Below are 20,297 nucleotides of genomic sequence, written 5' to 3'. Positions count from 1 at the left end.
GTTGCTGAACAAAGAGACCTTGGAGTGCAGGTTCATAGCTCCTTGAAAGTGGAGTCGCAGGTAGATAGGATAGTGAAGGCGGCGGTTGGTATGCTTTCCTTTATCAATCAGAGTACTGAGTACAGAAGTTGAGAGGTCATGTTGCAGCTGTACAGGTTAGGCCCCTACTGGAATATTGTGTGCCAATTCTGGTCTCCTTCCTATTGGAAAGATGTTGTGAAACTTGAAAGGGTTCAGAAAATATTTACAAGAATGTTGCCAGATTTGGAGGATCTGAGCTATAGGGAGAGGCTGAACAGGCTGGGGCTGTTTTCCCTGGAACAGAGGCTGAGGGGGTGACCTTATAGAGGTTTACAAAATTATGAAGGGCATGGATAGGGTGAATAGGCAAAGTCTTTTCTCTGGGGTCAGGGAGTCCATAACTAGAGGGCATAGGTTTGGGTGAGAGGGGAAAGATATAAAAGAGACCTACGGGGCAACACTTTCACACAGAGGGTGGTACATGTATGGAATGAGCTGCCAGAGGATGTGGTGGAGGCTGCTACAATTGCAACATTTAAGAGGCATTTGGATGGGTATATGAATAGGAAGGGTTTGGAGGGATATGGGCCGGGTGCTGGCAGGTGGTACTAGATTGGGTTGGGATATCTGGTCGGCATGGACAGGTTAGTCCGAAGGATCTGTTTCCATGCTGTATATCTCTAGGACTCAAGGAGAGCTTACATTTGGACAGATTGGAGAAGTTGGAATGGTTTTCTTTAAAAGTCAGGGCAGAGAGGAAATTTGCAAGAAACACATTCATTCAAAATCATGACGAATCTATAATTTGGAGGTGCCAGTGTTGGACTGGGGTGGACAAAGTTAAATATCACACAACACCAGATTATAGTCCAGCAGGTTTATTTGCAAGCACTAGCTTTCAGAGCACTGCTCCTTCATCAGGTGGTTGTGGAGTAGATGATTGTAAGACAGATTTTTTCACAAAAGTTTACAGTGTGATGCAACTGAAGTTATATATATTGAAAAAGACCTGGATTGTTTAAGTCATCTTTTAGAATGAGCATGTTGGTTTCAGTTCTTTCATATGTAAATTCCAGAACTTTATTTTTAAAAAATGCCACATCGTCTCATAATGCTTCAAAGGTGTGAGGCTGTCTGTGCTCCAGTGTTCAGACCAATTCTACTTTTCTAAAAAAAAAGGGAGTTACACAATCTTACATGGATTCATGCAGTTTGAGCAAAAAATATAATTCTGCAGGTACAAATTCACCCCACAAACATGTGTGCATATGAGAGAAGAGGGATAAGTTGGAAAGAGGGTGTGTGTGAGTGTCTGAAAGCAATCTTGTGTATGCGTGAGTGTATGGATTTGTACAAGTTTGTGTGCGCACGTGAGACAGAGAGTGTGTAGTGCAGTGTGATCACCAGGAGTGTGACAAGAACCCAAGGTCCCAGTTGAAGCCATTCCCATGGGTACTGAACTTGGCTATCAGCCACTGCTCAACGACCTTGCGTTGTTGCCTGTCCCGAAGTCCGCCTTGGAGGATAGTCACCTGAAGGTCATAGGTCAAATGTCACAGACCTCTGACTGGGAGGGAACACACCTGTCTCTGCTACGCAACTCAGCCAACATTGTCTATCGCATATGCTGCAGGCAAGGATGCCCTGAGGCATGGTACATTGGCAAGACTTCAGCAGAGGCTACAGCAACGGAGGAAGGACACCACACAACCAATCAGCAGACAGGAGCGTTCCCTCCCAGTCGGAGGGCACTTCAGCGGTCTGGGACAATCATCTGGACCTTTTCGGGACAGGCAACAAAACACAGTGGCCGACCAGTGGCTGATAGCCAAGTTCAGTACTCATGGGGATGGCCTCAACTGGGACCTTGGGTTCATGCCACACTACAGGTGAACCCACCACAAACACACCCACGCAGACACTCTGTCACACACACCTCTTCACACTCACACAAAGTTTGTGGGGTGAATTTATACTTGCAGAATTAGATTTTATTTTGCTCAAAAACTGCATGAATCCATGTAAAATTCTGTAAATCCTTTTTTAGAAATAGAATCAATCTGAACATTGGGGCACAGACATAGCGCACCTCACACTTTCAATGCTATTGTTACATTCTCAAGTGATCATTAACTTTTAGAAAATGTTCTGTGAACATTTGAAAGAATTGAAACCAACTAAACTAAAAAGATCAGACTTAAACAATCCTGGTCTTCTTCAATATATCATTTCAGTTGCAAACACTAAACTTTTGGTATAAATTCTGTGTCTTATGATCTAATACTCCACAACCACCTGATGAAGGAGCAGCACTTAAAAGCTAGTGCTTCCAAATAAACCTGCTGGACTATAACCTGGTGTTGTGTGATTTTTAAGTGAGAAATCTAGATCAGATAAGGGTCTAGATTCTTACTTGCAAAAGGATCAAGCAACAGTGCCACAATTTTCATCGTTGGCAAATCAATGAGAGAGAGAAAAGAAATTCACCCAGAAAGTGGTTAAAGGTCTGTAATGCACTGCCCAAGACTGTGGTAAAGACACATTCAGTCAAGGAATCCAAATTCAACCATTCTTTGAAGTGAAGTGAACGGCAATTCTCAGCAGTCGCCTTACACTTGATTTCCATTTAGAAAGTTCTTAAGACTCACTGCAGCACGAGTTTAATTCCCCTCAATGTTAGTCAACTGTTTTTCTTTGGCTAATATTGGAGAACAGCTCCATTGTGAAGTAGTGTACGAAGAACTGAATTTCACGTGTTAAACACTAAACTCACTGAGAATCATATTCGTTACGCTAAAATATTCGAGTCCCAAAGAAAACTTGTTTTTATTCCAAATATTAAATAGATTAATATTTAGAATTTTTGGATGGAGGGGACGGGTTAAACTTTAAAGCAACGTCACGGTATTGATAACTGCAGAATATAAAAAAAGTTTACATATTGCCAATGGGTAAAGATCTCAGTAGAACATAGTGACCAACTGAGAAAGATTGTTAATAGACAAACAAATACTAGATGAAACACAATTATAGCCCAATAAAAAATTATACTTCCGGAATACCACTTCCCGAAAGCTGCACGGAGCATGTTTGCTAACTAGTAAGGTACGTGGCAATGCCGCGGGCAGCAGCCTTTCTCAAGCTCCGTGGGGATCGGGTTGTACGGACACACCGGCCTCCTCCCACAGGCCCCACGCTGGGAAGCTCAGAGATTTGTTTAACTCACGGACTGGATCTATCCGAGGCATGTTCTCAGACAGAGCTTTCCGGGCCGACTTCTTCTCATTTCTAGTCAAAGTGGCTTTCTTATTTTTCTTGTTGACTATTTCCCATTTGCCAGGCGACGCCATCCCGGGTAGTGTGGTAATGACGGTGATGGTGGAGATACTTTAGCCGGGAGGAAAGAGCGCCCACCTCGAGGCCGCCTGTTGGAGAAATTCTCAAACGGACGTTTTTCAAACAGCGCCCGCCGCCCAATCAGAGCCGGCCGCGGGCTCTGCACGCGACGTGCACACGTGGCTAGATGTCCTGTGACGTGGGATATCACCCCTAATTCCTGGTAAAGGGCTTTTGCCCAGAACGTTTATCCTCCTGCTCCTCGGATGCTGTCTGACCGGCTGTGCTTTTCCAGCACCACATTCTCGACTCTGACTCTGACCCCCCCCCCAAGCAGCATCTGCAGTCCTCACTTTCCCTTATGTGCCGAACATAAGGGTCAGGACGGGAGTGGTGCTGGCGCCACATTGATGACTGCATTGGCGCCACCTTGTGCTCCCGCCAGGAGGTTGAGCAGTTCTTCAACTTCACATTCCACCCTGATCTTATATACTGCATGGTGCCAAACACAAGGTCAGCTACACTCATATTCACTCCTGGGTCATGGGCCAGCGTTAATTGCCCATCCCCAGTTGCCGCAGGAGGAGGTGGTGTTGTGCTACCTTCTTGAACCACTGCAGTCCACATGCTACAGCTCGACCCACAAAACTCTGAGGGAGGGAATTCCAGGATTTTTGACCCAAGGACAGTCAGGATGATGAGTGGCTCAATTGGGAACTTACAGGTGATAGCATTCTTATCTAACTGCTGATCTAGTCCTTTTAGATGGAAGTAACCTCAGCCGGTGTGAGAATTAAACACGCTGTTGGTGTCATTTTGCAATGCAAACATGGACATCCAGCCAGTTGGGGTTACCATGAAGGAACTCTCCTCACCTTGCATGAGGCGTGGTAAACATCATGTTAAACCACCACTGGTAATGCTGTCATGAGGGGACAGCCCTATGGTCTGATCACTATGGTGATTTTTCCTATTAGATGGATGTGGTCATTGGTTTGAAAGGTGCAGTCCAAGAATATTTGGTGAATTTCTCCAGTGCATCTTGTAAGTGGTAGACACGACTGCTATTGAGTGTCAGTGATGGAGGAAATGGATTCTCATGAATGTGATGCCAATCATGCATTGCTTAATGAGAGTCACAGAGTCATAAAGATGTACAGCATGGAAACAGACCCTTCAATCCAACCTGTCCATGCTGACCAGATATCCCAACCCAATCTAGTACCACTTGCCAGCACCCGGCCTTATCCCTCCAAACCCTTCCTATTCATATAACCATCCAAATGCCTCTTAAATGTTGCAATGGTACCAGCCTCCACCACTTCCTGGGGTTTTGAAAATTTCAGGCCATTGAGCAGGACATAATAGTTATAAGCTGTGTGCAGTCTCCTGTGTTTTATGATGTTTTATTTTGAAGCTGTGCAGTGTTTGGTATACTATTTAGCTATCTTCCCACATCAATTGTGGCTCAGTTCAGCACAGTGCAACCTCTCGTGAAATAGGACTTGTTTTCATACTTCTCTTGGATACAGGGTATATCAGAAGATAAAAACAGGAACAATTTATTTAGCTCATTCAGTTGGTTCTACCATTTAAGATGATGAGTGATTTGCCATGTGTCTCTCTGTAATTTGTCTGATTCCCATAATATCTTTGGTAAGTGTACTTAACGACAGTTACAGACACAACTCAGAAACTGTTTGTTATGACTAAAAACAATGGATATCAAAAGGGATTTAACTTTGTGGATTTGCAGGTGCAATGTAACCACAGATTATGGATTATGCACGTTACTGAATGTTACCTGGTTACTGAGAATTTCCTTTAATTCTTTTATTTGCATTATTCAAGGGCTACTGATCCCTGCCACAATTGACGACTGCAAGAAAATCATAATGGACAGCCTCTGGGAGACAAGGGTGTCTAAGTTAGTTATTTAGACACACAAAAAAAGTGATAACCCGCAAATAGCAAATGAACAGCCAGATAACTTGTTTTTCATTTAGTTGGATGAAGGAGTTATGATGGCTAAAATTTCCTGATATTCTTTAAATATTGCAGTGAGATCACGTTGAAGTGGCTTCAGTTTGATTTCTTGGCTGAAAGACCAGACCTATGGTAATGCATTATTCCCTCAGAACTGCACCAAAATAAAATACCGATATCGGCTAAGGGATACAGTGGGATGAAAAAGGACTCTGGCAATCCCAACTCAGGAGCTTACTTTATATTCAGACATCCCTAATCAGTCCTTGCCTTTCCAAATACATGTACATCCTGTCCCTCAGGATTCCCTCCAACAACTTGCCCACCACTGAGGTCAGGCTCACCGGTCTATAGTTCTCTGGCTTGTCCTTACCACCCTTCTTAAACAGTGACACCACGTTTGCCAACCACCAGTCTTCCGGCACCTCACTTGTGACTATAAATGATACAAATATCTCAGCAAGAGGCCCAGCAATCACTTCTCTAGCTTCCCACAGAGTTCTCGGGTACACCTGATCAGGTCCTGGGGATTTATCCATCTTTAACCTTTTCAAGACATTCAGCACTTACACCTCTGTAATCTGGACATTTTCCCTGTGCTGTCTCTTCAGCTAAAACAAAAAGCATCTATAGAGAGAAAACAGAATTAATGTTTAGTATTTAGAACTTTGTTTCTGATTTATAGCATCCACAGTTCTTGGTTTTATTTTACCGTTTCTTAAGCTCCTTTGATAACTCTGCCATTTTAATTTTTAATAATTCATTTTGTGGGATATAGGCATTACTGGCTGGCCAGCATTTATTGCCCATCCCTAATTGCCATTGAGAAAGTGGTTGTGAGAGCTGCCTTCTTGAACTGCTGCAGTACACTTGCTGAAGGTTGACTCACAATGCCATTAGAAAGAGAATTCCAGGATTTTGACCCAGAGACAGTGAAAGAACACCAATGTACTCCCAAATCAGGATGGTGAATGGCTTGGAGGGGAGTTGGAAGATGGTGGTTTTCACATACATGTGCTGCTCTTGTCCTTCTAGATGGAAGTGGTTGTGGGTTTGGACGGTATTGTGTGAGGATCTTCGGTGAATTTCTGCAGTGCATCTTGTAGATTGTACACATTGCTGCTACTGAACATCAGTGGCAAAGGAAGTGGGTGCTTGTGGATGTAGTACCAATCAAGCAGGCTGCTTTGTCCCCAGTGCTGTCAAAGTTCTTGAGCGTTGTTGTGGCAGCACTGATCCAGGCAAGTAGGGAGTATTCCATCACACTGCTGAATTATGCCTTGTAAATGGTGGACAGGCTTTGAAGAGTCAGGTGGTGAGTTACTTACCACAGTATTTCTAACTTCTGACCTGTTCTTGTAGCCACTGTGTTTATGTGATGAGTCCAGTTGAGTTTCTGGTCAATGATAACCCCCAGGATGTTGATAATGATCCCTTTTTAATGATTCACATAGCCAAGCAGTTATTATAAACTAGGGCTATTAATTTATTTGTGATTGAAACTGCATGAATTCTGCCCACTCCTGGTGTCTTCAGTTTACAAGAGGCCATTTGGATAAACTGCTTTAATGTAAATTGTGTTCTTTTGTTGAAAGTATGTAAACTATGCTGTTGTTTGGAAATTAAACTGTGATTCTTAAAAAGCTCACTAGGAGGAGTGCTTCCAGCTCCAGTTGTTACATGTTGTGCATAACATTTAGGAGTAAAGGGCAGGATTGCATGCCATTATTAAATAACCTTCTAAAACAGGACTAACTTAAGCATTCTACTCATGTTAAGGAAGATGAAATTTCTCAATGCAACTGAGAAATATGTAAAATAAATTAAGAACTGCAATTCCTTTATGTTAAGTACCATCAAAATATTTGTTAACCCTAAAAAGGAAAAGAAAATATACTGTACTTAAATTAATGTTGCATTTTTCACAATCTCAGGAGATCGCAAAGTTCAAAGTTTGTGCGAAGATTTGTAGCTCGGGTGCTCGTTGTTGTGGTTCTGTTCGCCGAGCTGGAAGTTTTTGTTGCAAACATTTCGTCCCCTGGCTAGGCAACATCATCAGTGCTTGGCAGCCTCCTGCGAAGCGCTTCTTTGATGTTTCCTCCAGTGTTTATAGTGGTATGTCCCTGCCGCTTCCGGTTGTGTTGTCCCAGAATTCATGTTGCTTGTTGTCTGCGTGTGTGGCTACTAAGGATAGCTGGTCGTGTCGTTTCGTGGCTAGGTGATGTTCATGTATGCGGATTGTTAGCTGTCTTCCTGTTTGTCCTATATAGTGTTTAGTGCAGTCCTTGCATGGTATTTTGTACACTACCGTAGTGTACAAAATACCATGCAAGGACTGCACAAAACACTATATAGGACAAACAGGAAGACAGCTAACAATCCGCATACATGAACATCACCTAGTCACGAAACGACACGACCAGCTATCCTTAGTAGCCACACACGCAGACAACAAGCAACATGAATTCGACTGGGACAACACTACTATCATAGGGCAAGCCAGACAGAGAACAGCCAGGGAATTCCTAGAGGCATGGCATTCATCCACAAACTCCATCAACAAACACATCGACTTGGACCCAATATACCAACCACTACAGCGGACAGCTGAAACTGACAACCGGAAGCGGCAGGGACAGACCACTATAAACACCGGAGGAAACATCAAAGAAGCGCTTCGCAGGAGGCTGCCAAGCACTGATGATGTTGCCTAGCCAGGGGATGAAACGTTTGCAACAAAAACTTTCAGCTCGGCGAACAGAACCACAACAACAGATCGCAAAGTACTTTAGAAAAACTGAAGCACTTTTGACACTTGATCTTCACAGAGTGATTTGTAGCCACTGTTTTAATTTAATGAGGAAAATGCAAACTTATAAAGTTCTGCAATGTTTTATGGGGAAATTAAGTATTCCTGAACTTGTTATGGCACTATATATAGCATAAAACAGAAAACAAACTGGGATCTATGAAAAATTGGAGGAATTTGTTGTGTCATTTCATATATTATGTCTTCGTGTCTGCCTATGTTTAGAATGGTTTTTCAGTGAAACATTTTGGTTTATTTTCTTTTGTCTTTTCTCAGGTGGCATTCTGCAAGGATGAACAGAAAAGGAGAGAATAACCCAGGTGGAAATAAACAAATTGAACTGTAAGGCTGGAGAGCAGTAGTAGAATCCAGATGTTCTTAATTGTCTTAATGTCACTCAGAAGGGATTGGGCCTCCTCTGATGTATGCCACGAATAGAGCAAGAGTGCCATGGGATTAACAATTATTCCTTAAATATATTGCTTTGCTAAATACGTGAAACATTCACTATATTCTTCTGCCTGTTCAAAAAGTTAGTATATACTGTCTAAACTACTGACCAGACAATTGTTTTCCAGCTGAAAGTCATAGACAAATTTTCTTTTGTAACTAAGGTAACAATAACTTTGCAAGATATTAGTCCTTTCCACTAAACCATAATGATAACATCAGTTTCTGCAGCTCTTCTGACATTGTGATAATGTCCCTGCCACTGACCCATAAGATCTGGGTTCAAATCCGATTGATGCTGGAGATGTGAGACCATACAGATTGATTAAAACACACACTTATTGTTTTTGATATAGTAATGCAGAAAGGAATTGTATATTATTTGCTGATGTAGAATATTAAAATTAATTATAAAAATTGATTTTAAAAAGTCTACCTAGAATGTGTTTACTACATAGTTCATCATGCAATAAGATTTTTCATACACTTTTGACAATGTAATGATTCCTTTCTTAGTCCATGCCAAATGGTGGACTGAATTCAAGATGCCCAAAATCTAAAATCACAGAAAAAGATGCAAGTACTCAGCATGTCAGGCAGCAACTCTAGGAAGAGAAAAGCGTTGACATTTTAGATAGTGACAATTGACCAGAACTGGTAAAAGATATTACTTACAAACGTGAAAGTTATAAGCAGATACAGAGGCAGAGGAAGTGGCTGGGGAGAACAAAAGGGAAAATCTGTTTTGGATGAAACGTAGGAGAAATTAAATGACAAAAAAATGTGCAAAACAAATGGGGATGATGGGCTAAGAAAAAAAAACAAAATAAAATCTTGAGGAGTTGTAAATGGGAAAAGTAGAATCATCATCAACATCAGCGATGCAAATCAATGAGGGCAATAGTTAGGATCCAAAACTGTGGGGCACGATGTTGAGTGTGCAATTTTGTAGGACCCTAATTACAAGATAATGTGCTATTTCTTCTGCTTATATTGAGCGTTGAAATAGTTGAGGATACTGAGGACACAGACTTTAGAATGGGAATTGAGTAGAGAATTGAAACAACGGGTGCTTGCTGACTGAGCTGACCATTTCCATAAAATGCTCACCCAATCTGCACTTGATCTTCACAGAGTGATTTGGAGGTGTCAGTGTTGGACTGGGGTAGACAAAGTTAAAAATCACAGAATCCCAGGTTATAGTCCAACAGATTTATTTGAAAGCACTAGCTTTCAAAGTGCTGCTTCTTCACCAGGTGGTTGTGGAGCAGAATCATAAGACACAGAATTTATACCAACAGGATTGCAGTGTCATGGAATGTTCCATCATGCTGCAATCTGTTGCTATAATGTCTGTGCTTTATGATTCTGCTCCCCAACCACCTGATGAAGAAGCAGCACTCCGAAAGCTAGTACTTCCAAATAAGTCTGTTGGACTATAACCTGGTGTTGCCTGATTTTTAAGTTTGTCCACAGAATGAAAGAGAATACAATGTATTGTTTTCATAGGTTCTGTTCTTTCCTCCTCACCCACCTTGTCTTGGCTCTTGTTCAAAATCTCTATCTCAAATTCTTTTCATTTCTGACAGATGTTCATCACCTTGAAACATATTAAGTTTGTTTCTCTCACTATGTTAATAGTCTGACCTGCTAAGTATTTAGTGTTTTTATTTCAAATTTATAATTTCTGAATCTATATAGACAAACTCAATCGAAGTTACGAGGATTATTACATAATATTTAAGCAAGTAATTTGATAAAGGTCCTCTGGATATTAAGACTATTATACTTTGTAAAAAAAAAACAACCTTTTTAATTTATCCATGAACTATGTCCTCTTTATCTGCTCAATTATTTGTATGATAAAATATGTTTTCCATAAACAACCTAAATCTGATTTTTGTGCTTTCTTTTGAAGATTAAGCAGGGAAGAAGCAATATGATATTACCTTTTGCCTTATTTAACAGGATGCAACTTCTGTTTTCATTCCGTAGAGATAATCAGGTGACATGAGGGAAAAAATAGAGGAAACTCTGAGGGATGACTGATATGGTCACTGAAAGAATTAGAGTAAACAAGTCTTCAAGTATTCATTCTGAGAAGGTACTATGGTTTGTAATTTCTTGCACACTTGTTTTCCTGTCCGAGTGATACACATGGACCATGACTGTTATGAACTCAACTCCATGTCCTCTATTCTCCAATCAGTTAGCATAGCTCAAATCTTACAGTTACTCCCAGTCATCATAAAATGCATACCATTTAAATTACTGATTCTACTAAACCTCTTGTTAATCTAGAAAACATGATTGCATGTGATTATTTTATATTGCATACAACATTGCTTAAAAATGTATTTATAACTGAAGTAGAATGGACATTAACTACCACGTTACTTGACTTGGAGAGATAGAAGCAGTCCATAACAAGTTAATTTCACTTTTCCAGAAATTTCCTTCCAGTTTCCTTTTGCTTCTTTGCATGCTCCAGATGAGATTGGTCTTATTTAGTGGTAAAGGAAGTTAACAAGAAGATTGATGCTGGCAGAGCAATTGATGTTATTTATTTAGATTTTAGTAAAGCCTTTAATAAGGTTCCACATAGTAGACTAATTAGTAAAGTTAGGTGACATGAGATTCAGGGTGAGCTTGCCAAATGGACACATAATTGGCTTAATTGCAGGAGACGGACAGTAATGGTGGAATGTTACTTTTCGGACTGGAGGCCTTTGATCAGCGCTGTTCCACAGGGATCAGATCTGGATCCTCTTTTATTTGTCATTTATATAAATGATTTGGGTGAGAATACGGAAGGCACGCTAGCAAGTTTGCAGATGACACCAAAATTGGTGGCATTACAAACAGTAAAGAACGTTTTCTAAGAATTAAAGGGATCATGATCAAATGGGTCAATGGGCTGAGAAATGGCAGATGAAGTTCTATCTGGATAAATGCAAGGTATTGCATTTTGGTAAATAGACAAGGGTAGGGCTTACAGAAGTAATGGTAGGGCCTTGGGTGCAGGTATATAATTCTTTGAAGTTTACATCACATATCGACGGGGTGGTTAAAAAGGCATTGGCACGCTTGCCTTCATTGCTCAATACGTTGAGTATAGCAGTTGGGAAGTCATATTGAGGTTGTATAGGACATAGGTGAGGCCTCTTCTGGAATAGTGTGTCCTATTCTGGTTGCCCGGTTATAGGAAGAATATTACAAAGCTGGAGAGGGTTCATGAGAGATTCACCACATAGCGAATTTTGAGGTATAAAGATATGCTGGGACTTTTCTCAATGGAGCATAGGAGGTTGAGAGGCGATCTAATAGAAGTTTATAAAATAATGAGAGGTATAGGTAGAGTTAATGGTATTTGTCTTTTCCCAAGGGTGGGGTATTTCGAGACTAGGGAGCACATTTTTAAGGTGGGAGGGGAGAGATCTAAAAAAGACATGAGGCAATTTTTTTTTGCCACAGGGTAGTTTGCATGTGGAATGAACTTTCTGAGAAAGTGGTGAATATGGGTATGATTACAATGTTTAAAAGACATTTGGATAAATACATGAATAGGAAAGGTTTGGAGGGATATTGGACAGGAGCAAGCAGGTGGGACTAATTTAGTTTGGGATTATGTTTGGCATGGACTGGTTGAACCGAAGGATCTGTTTCTGTGCTGTATGATTCAATACCAAATAAAATGTGGCAATCAGAACTTACAGAAGTCTCACAAATGCTGCATGTACAGTCATAAAGATGTACAGCATGGAAACAGACCCTTCGGTCCAACTTGTCCATGCCGACCAGATATCCTAACCGAATCTAGTCCCATCGGCCAGCAACCGGCCCATATCCCTCCAAACCCTTCCTATTCATATACCCATACAGATGCCTTTTAAATGTTGCAATTGTACTAGCCTCCACCACATACTCTGACAGCTCATTCCATTCACGTACCACCCTCTGTGTAAAAAGGTTGCCCCTTAGGTGTCCTTTATATCTTTCCCCACTCATCGTAAACCTATGCCCTCCAGTTGTGGACTCCTCCACCCAGGGAAAAGACTTTGTCTATTTATCCTAACCATGCCCCTCTTGATTTTATAAGCCTCTAAGGTCACCCCTCAGCCTCCGACGCTCCAGAGAAAATAGCCCCAGCCTATTCAGCCTCTCCCTATAGCTCCAATCCTCCAACCCTAGCAACATCTTTGTAAATCTTTTCTGAACCCTTTCAAGTTTCACAACATCTTTCTGATAGGATAGAGACCAGAATTGCATATAATATTCCAAAAGTGGCCTAATTAATGTCTTGTACAGTCACAACATGACCTCCCAACTCCTGTACTCAATACTCTGACCAATAAAGGAAAGCATACCAAACCCCTTCTTCACTATCCTATCTACCTGTGACTCCACTTTCAAGGAGCTATGAACCTGCACTCCAAGGTTTCTTTGTTCAGCAACACTCCCTCGGACCTTACCATTAAGTGTATAAGTCAGGCTAAGATTAGCTTTCCAAAAATGCAGCACCTTGGATTTATCAAAATTAAACTTCATCTGCATGTCTCAGCCCATTGGCTCATCTGATCAAGATCCCATTGTAATCTGAGGTAACCTTCTTTACTGTTCACTACACCTTCTTTACAGTTTAATCATATGGTCATCCAAATAGTAATTTTTTGATTTTGATCATTTCTGATCAATAACCCTTCTGGTCTTCACAGACTTAGTTCCAAATTTCTTCTGACCTTGTGCTCCATCTCCACTGTGGATCTGATATATGTCAGAAGACCTGGACATGAGGCTGGATGATGATTTGATCTTTATCCATCTTTCCTATTAATAATTTTCAAAACTTAAATCTTATCACCCCTATGAAGGTAAAACTTCATTTTTTGTCTCAATATTCTTCTGACATTGAGACTAGTTACCAAAAAGTGTTGTTAACATTTCATGCAGGGAATTGAAATGTTCTTAGGTAGCTGGAAAGCTGGGCAAGACCCCTGGTTTGGAATTCTTAGTATTGATTAACCATTATATACTCTGCAATGTGATAATCCATTGCAAAAAATGTTACATCTTTGTTTTAACAAAACTGAGAAACTGTTGTTGGATAAACTGGATGCTGTAAGTCTGGACCCAAAAATCTGTTGCAGTTCCGAACCAAGTTCATGTTCAACTGTTAAAACTGTCATTTTTCAAAGTCTGTCTAATAGCTCAGGGGGATAACAATAAATTCTCCGATACAATCAGGACTAGCTTATACTCATTCAACCCGCAGACTCTGTTTGAGCCTCTCAAGCAGTCATAGATCATTTGATTCAGCTTTACGTTTCTGGCTACACTTGTAATATACACTTATAATATAGCCTCGCCTGAATAAGAATTCATTCTCTAATGATAATGTGCCATCTTAAGCCAGATCTGTACCTATAACTTGAAAAGATCAGACCTTGTATTTTTTGATTATTTTGATTGATTTGGATTAAAATGGAAAAAGACTGTTTTACAGCAAAGGACTGAAGAAGGAATTGCTGTCATTTTAAAAAGAAAGTTATTTAAATTCATTGTAAGTCATGTTCACACATCTACTTTATTCAACAGGTCTGGGGAGAAATGTGTTTATAGATGGGCTCACACTAGGGAGGGTATTCAAAGTGTGATTCAACTACAGGTTGCAGATTGGTGTGTAGTTCAACCAGTTGTGGATGACCAAGACCATTAGCCTGACAACAATTATTTAATTGTTCCTGGGAAGCTCAACAACATGTAGGCATGCACAATGCTAGCAGAGAGAAGGTTTCTCCTTCTCTCTCGTATCATACCTAAAGCCGAAAGAAAGCTAGTTTCTTTGCCTTCACCTGTTACTGTAAGCTGTGACCAAGTCAGAGACCTTTCTGTTAATGTACCAATTGCCTGTGCTTCTTGCAGTATAAAAAGAACCTGGGAAAAGAATTTGGAGAACTGAAAGTCCTGGTTAGCAAAAGAGTCATAGAGTCAAAGAGATGTACAGCATGGAAACAAACCCTTCGGTCCAACTCGTCCATGTTGACCAGATATCCCAACCCATCTAGTCCCATCTACCAGCATCCGGCACATCTCTCTCCAAACCCTTCCTATTCATATACCCATCCAAGTGCCTTTTAAATGTTGCAAATGTGTACTATCTTCCACCACTTCCTCTACAGCTCGTTCCATACATGCACCACCCTCTACATAAAAAAGCAACACCACTGACTCTTCATTGTGCTTTTAATATGATCCATGATTTTGGAGCCTTCTGGGAACATTGAAGATTTTTAACCCCCAATGGCCAGCATTATAGCAATGCTATTTTGTCGAATTGGTCTGGCAATTATCAAATGTTTGTCTCATGCTAAGGAAACTGATACTGTTTCTAAAGTACTGGGCAAGTAGATGCAGCTGCCAAGCAGGCAGCCTTACTCCCCAAACATCTGGTTCCTCAGCAAAACCCGGTTAGATACAGTATAAGGATGGGTATGCCAGACCTGGGTAAGGTACAGAATTCATGGCTCCTAAAGCGTTTACTAGACATGATACTGATGGGGATGCACTTATGTAAATGACTAAAACTATCCCCTGTGCAATGATTAAATGTACCAGTCGCCACTGCTCCCCTGAAGGACCTCGCGTCTCATGAATATGCCTCAAGGAGGAGTGTGTCTCTGTTGTCACTGGTGTTTAGGCCCTTTGTTGAATGGGTAATAGCACCCACCTTCATTATGAGATCCCGAATGGTATCCACATCTTCCCAATTGTGGGATGGAAGGAACCATTCTTGGACAATAATCACACCCCTTACCACTTTCTATTGAACAGCTTTCACCCAAGCGCTGAGGACAGCCATACTTTATATCCATGGACATCCCATGTGTTCAGGGAAGTCATAAAGACAGGCCCGCTTCTTATTGGGAAGCTTCCTCCATTATCTATATGAAACCTGGTTACTATTTTTTCTAGCCAAGGCAAAGCAACCAATTTCCTTGTCCTTAATAAAATTGGCACTCCCCATGTTGTAATTGCAGGAACAATTTTTCCGATCACGGTTCCCTGTTCGATTACTTGGGAATGGGATCGGGATTTCCCTGTTAAACGTTCAGTCTCACCTGAGTTTTGCGCACATTGGAGGAATGCTAAGACTTTGAGCTCCACTAAAACTGACTCTCTAGGGTATGCATTCCTTAGTACCTTTACCTTGCGAGGTTCTGCAAGAATCATCAGCCATCAGAATCGAAATTATCTCATTTGCAATCTTACCCTCTTGGTTAATGAGACGGCTGCTGCCCTGGCAAGAGTTAAGGACATGCTTTCAGAATTGCGCCTACTTTCCCAACAAAACCAGTGCGCCCACCATTACACATTTGCAAAGGAAGGTGGAGTTTGCGCCATAGTCAAAGGCAAATGCATTATGAGGGTCACTGACCTCATCGAAAATATCACCAGCCAGATAGATAATATCTGCACCTTTGTCAGCCAAATGACTGAAGGCACAGGATGGGGAGATTGAGGTTTTGGCTCATGGTACAACTGGCTTATCAATATGGCTATGTATGCTGCCATTGTTTTAGTTGATCTTTTTGTGGGTATTGCTATTGTTAAGTATTATTACTAAGATATTAGCTTCTATTGATAGCATTGATTCCACCCAGAAGATGCTTATTCTCCACTTAGATGAAGGTGAGGAAACACCATTGTCTGCCCCTGGTCCTCCCCGGGGGAGGAGGAGGTATGACAGTCTTTGGCTGCCAGCAAATTGGATTAATATGATCAGTGCCCTCGCATTTATAGTGTGGTCAAAAGGGGGAAGTGAGGATCTAAAATCTGGATTTAGACTGTTGTCAGGAGCAACAAATCTATGCAAGCCTTTATTAACCACAAAATGGCTTTTCAATACAAAGTAACATAACAAAATGACTTCAGGTTAACACTTTGCTAAAATGGTTGGAAGCTGCATTCCTGCTTTGCTGAGCTAGCTGAATTAAAATATAAAGCAGACAATGAAGTCTTCATAAAATAAATAATAAAACTTTAACTGACCACTCTGACTAACCTTGAACCACAAGCATGAGACGATAATGTGCAAATGACAGTACTGTTTCTCAGGAAATATCATTGGATTAACCTGCTGTCCATTATGTCACTTTATTACATTTCATTGGTTTTCCTTTGTAATTAAGATTGCACTGTCTCTTAAGAAACCTATAAAAATGACTTATTGTTCAAATTCAATTGCACAGTTTCTCCAAGGAACACAGAAGCTTTTAACCTCTGTGTTGCTGGACAAAATTGTGCCCGGCGTCGAGAATAAACTGTGAAATTTTGCTGAAGCAGACTGCATTCCTGTTGATTATTTGACTGGATGCAGAACCAAGGGACCCCTCTTGGGGGGTCGAGATCTACAAGGTCCCTTTTAAATCATTCCCCTCTCATCCTAAACCTATGCCCTCTCGTTCTGGACTACCCCAGCCCAGGGAAGAGACTTTGTCTATTTATCCTATCCATGCCCACATGATTTTATAAACCTCTAAGGACACCTCTCAGCCTCCGACACTCCAGGGAAAACAGCCCCAGCCTATTCAACCTCTCCCTATAGCTCAAATCCTCCAACTCTGGCAACATCCTTGTAGATCTTTCCTGAACACTTCCAAATTTCACAACATCCTTCCGATAGGAAGGAGACCAGAATTGCATGCAATATTCCAAAAGTGGCCTAACCAGTGTCCTGTACAGCTGAAACATGACCTCCCAACTCCTGTACTCAATACTCTGACCAATATAGGAAAGCATTCCAAATGCCGCTTTCACTATCCTATCTACCTGCGACTACACTTTCAAGGTGCTATGAACCTGCACTTCAAGGTTTCTTTGTTCAGCAACACTCTTTAGGACCTTACCATTAAGTGCATAAGACCTCCTCTGATTTGCCTTTCCAAAATGCATCACCTCGCATTTGTCTAATTTAAACTCCATCTGCCACTCCTCAGCCCAATCTGATCAAGATCCCGTTATAATCCAAGGTAACCTTCTTTGCTGTCCACCACACCTCCAATTTTGGTGTCATCTGCAAACTTACTAGCTATACCTCTTATGCTCACATCCAATTCATTTATATAAATGATGAAAAGTAGTGGAGTCAGCACCGATCCTTTTGGCATTCCACTGGTCACAGGCCTCCAGTCAGAAAAACAATCCTCTACCACCACCCTCTGTCTTCTACCTTTGAGCCAGTTCTGGATCCCAAATGGCTAGTTCTCCCTGTATTCCATGAGATCTAACCTTGCTAACCAGTTTCCCATGGGGAACATTGTTGAACGCCTTACTGAAGTCCATATAGATCACATCCACCGAGAATAATCTCAGCAAATTCTATGGATTGGGGTCATTGAACTACTTCCCCCAGGTCATTTATCCTCCACCCAACACTAATATTTTTTGTCTCTGTCCGTGTGTGTGTGTGAGAATGAGGAGGTTTAAAAGGGGGTTAGAGTTTAACTACGAACATTGTACAACAACAGTTCACAGTTTATCTGTATTAGAATATCTATATTTGTAGTAAACTGTAGGTCTTGTTAACAACATAAACCTGGCCCATGTTTTTTGTGAGCCTTGGTCTTTCAGATACGCAAATTGGGAACTTTGTGTACATAATATTTTTATCTTTTATGACCACTTGCAGAATAGCAGGGCTTGATTTCCAGACCACCACTACAGTGAGGCTTGATAACTTCATTACTAAGTGTAGTTTAAAATCATACAACACCAGGTTATAGTCCAACAGGTTTATTTGAAAGCTTTAGCTTTCAAAGCACTGCTTAGAAAGCTAGTGGTTCCAAATAAACCTGTTGGACTATAACCTAATGTCGTGTGATTTTTAACTTTGTCCACCCCAGTCCAACACCAGCTCCTCCACGTCATGAGTGTAGTTTGGCAGCATTTGAACAGATATTAGTCAAGTCCTTCCTCAAATCCTCTGTGACTTAAGTACAATGACCAGGTTGCAATATTTACTGCAATTCTTAACCCAGACCTTATTGAACTAGTTAAACTATTTCTGTGATTCAGGCTGCAACAAAGACCTGTTTATGTTGAATATTTATTTTTTAATCCATTGGCTGGATTAGGCATTGGATTTTCTAAAAACCAGTTTTAAGTGAAACAAGGACATGGACAAACTAATGATGACTATAATAAATTGTATTACTCTGAAGTCCACGTTAAACAACATCAAAATTCATGGTTATTTACTTGTGCACATTCCATGCAGAACAAAATAAATGAATTAATGGCACAAATAGAGGTTAATGGATAAGAATCTTATGCCTGTAATCATTATGGAGACATAATTACGAGAGGATTACAACTGGGAAATATGATAACAAGAAACGATCCAGGATCAGATGATGCATAATCCATGTAAATGGATGTAAAGAATAACAAGGGAAGATGATACCGGTGGGAGTAATCTATAGGCTTCCTAAAAAGTATCTGTTCTGTAAGACAGAGAATAATTCAGGAGATAATGAGAGTAATAAAAAGACAGTACATTAGTCATAGCAGACTTTAATTTTCATGTAGATTGGGAAAGTCAAATTGGCAAAAGTAGCCATGAGGAAGAATTGTGTGTGTATTCAGGGTAGTTTCTTAGAAGATCAGGGGATCAGACCATTTTGGATCTGATAACGTGTACAGTAATGAAGCAGGTTTAATAAATTATCTCAGATGAAAAGATCACCAAGAAACAGTAACTATAACATGTTACTGTTCCTTGATGGAATGGTAGAATTTAGTTTTACTTTGAGAGGGAGTAATATGGGTCAAAAACAACTGTGCTAAACTTAAGGATAATTACAGAGGGATGAGGGCAGAGTTGGCTGGAGTGGACTAAGAAAGGGATTTAGCAGAAAAAAGATGGTTGAGAGACAATGGTAAACATCTAAGAAACTATTTCATGACTCATTTCAAGGAAGGGGATGAACTGACCATGGTTAGTCAAAGAAATTAGGGATAGCATCAAATTTAAGTAACATAGTGTGGCAAAGATTAATGACAGGCCACAGGATTGGACAAGTTTTAAAAGCCAACAAAAGATGAACAAAAACAAAAAGAGGAAGAAAATAAATTGAGGATAAACTTACGAGTATTTTAAAAGTAGACAGTAAGAGGCAAATAAAGTTAAGAAGAATCCAAAGGGTTTTTACAAATACATTAAAGACAAAAGGGTAATTAGGGAGAGAATAGGGCCCCTCAAAGATCAGCAAGATGACCTTTGTGTGAAACCGCAGGAGATGGGGAGATACTAAATGAATATTTTGCATCAGTATTTACTGTGGAAAAGGACATGGAAGATATAGAATGTAGAGAAATATATGGTGACATTTTGAAAAATGTCGATATTACAGAGGAGGAAGTGCTGGATGTCTTGAAACGCATAAAAGTGGATAAATCCCCAGGACCTGATCAGGTGTACCCTAGAACTCTGTGGGAGGCTAGGGAAGTGATTGCTGGGCCTCTTGCTGAGATATTTGTATCATTGATAGTCACAGGTGAGGTGCCGGAAGACTGGAGGTTGGCTAACATGGTGCCACTGTTTAAGAAGGATGGTAAGGACAAGCTAGGGAACTATAGACCAGTGAGCCTGACGTCGGTGATGGGCAAGTTGTTGGAGGGAATCCTGAGGGACAGG

The 20,297-nt window shown here is 40.7% G+C and overlaps 1 protein-coding gene across 1 annotated transcript in view; it reads right to left on the bottom strand.

Annotated features, from left to right (window-relative positions):
• Positions 1–3,454, bottom strand: part of tmem214 (transmembrane protein 214) — a 49,013-nt gene extending 45,559 nt beyond the window's left edge. Inside the window, exon 1 of the mRNA XM_043676199.1 lies at positions 3,248–3,454. Within this exon, the coding sequence (XP_043532134.1) occupies positions 3,248–3,371 (124 nt within the window). The 5' untranslated portion in view covers positions 3,372–3,454. The remainder of the gene's footprint in view (positions 1–3,247) is intronic.
• Between the last annotated feature and the right edge of the window lie 16,843 nt (positions 3,455–20,297).

Source organism: Chiloscyllium plagiosum, chromosome 3, assembly GCF_004010195.1.
Source record: "Chiloscyllium plagiosum isolate BGI_BamShark_2017 chromosome 3, ASM401019v2, whole genome shotgun sequence".
In the NCBI taxonomy this organism is placed as follows: domain Eukaryota; kingdom Metazoa; phylum Chordata; class Chondrichthyes; order Orectolobiformes; family Hemiscylliidae; genus Chiloscyllium; species Chiloscyllium plagiosum.
Note: the sequence above shows the minus strand (reverse complement) of the source record. Positions and strands in the feature narration are given on the sequence as shown.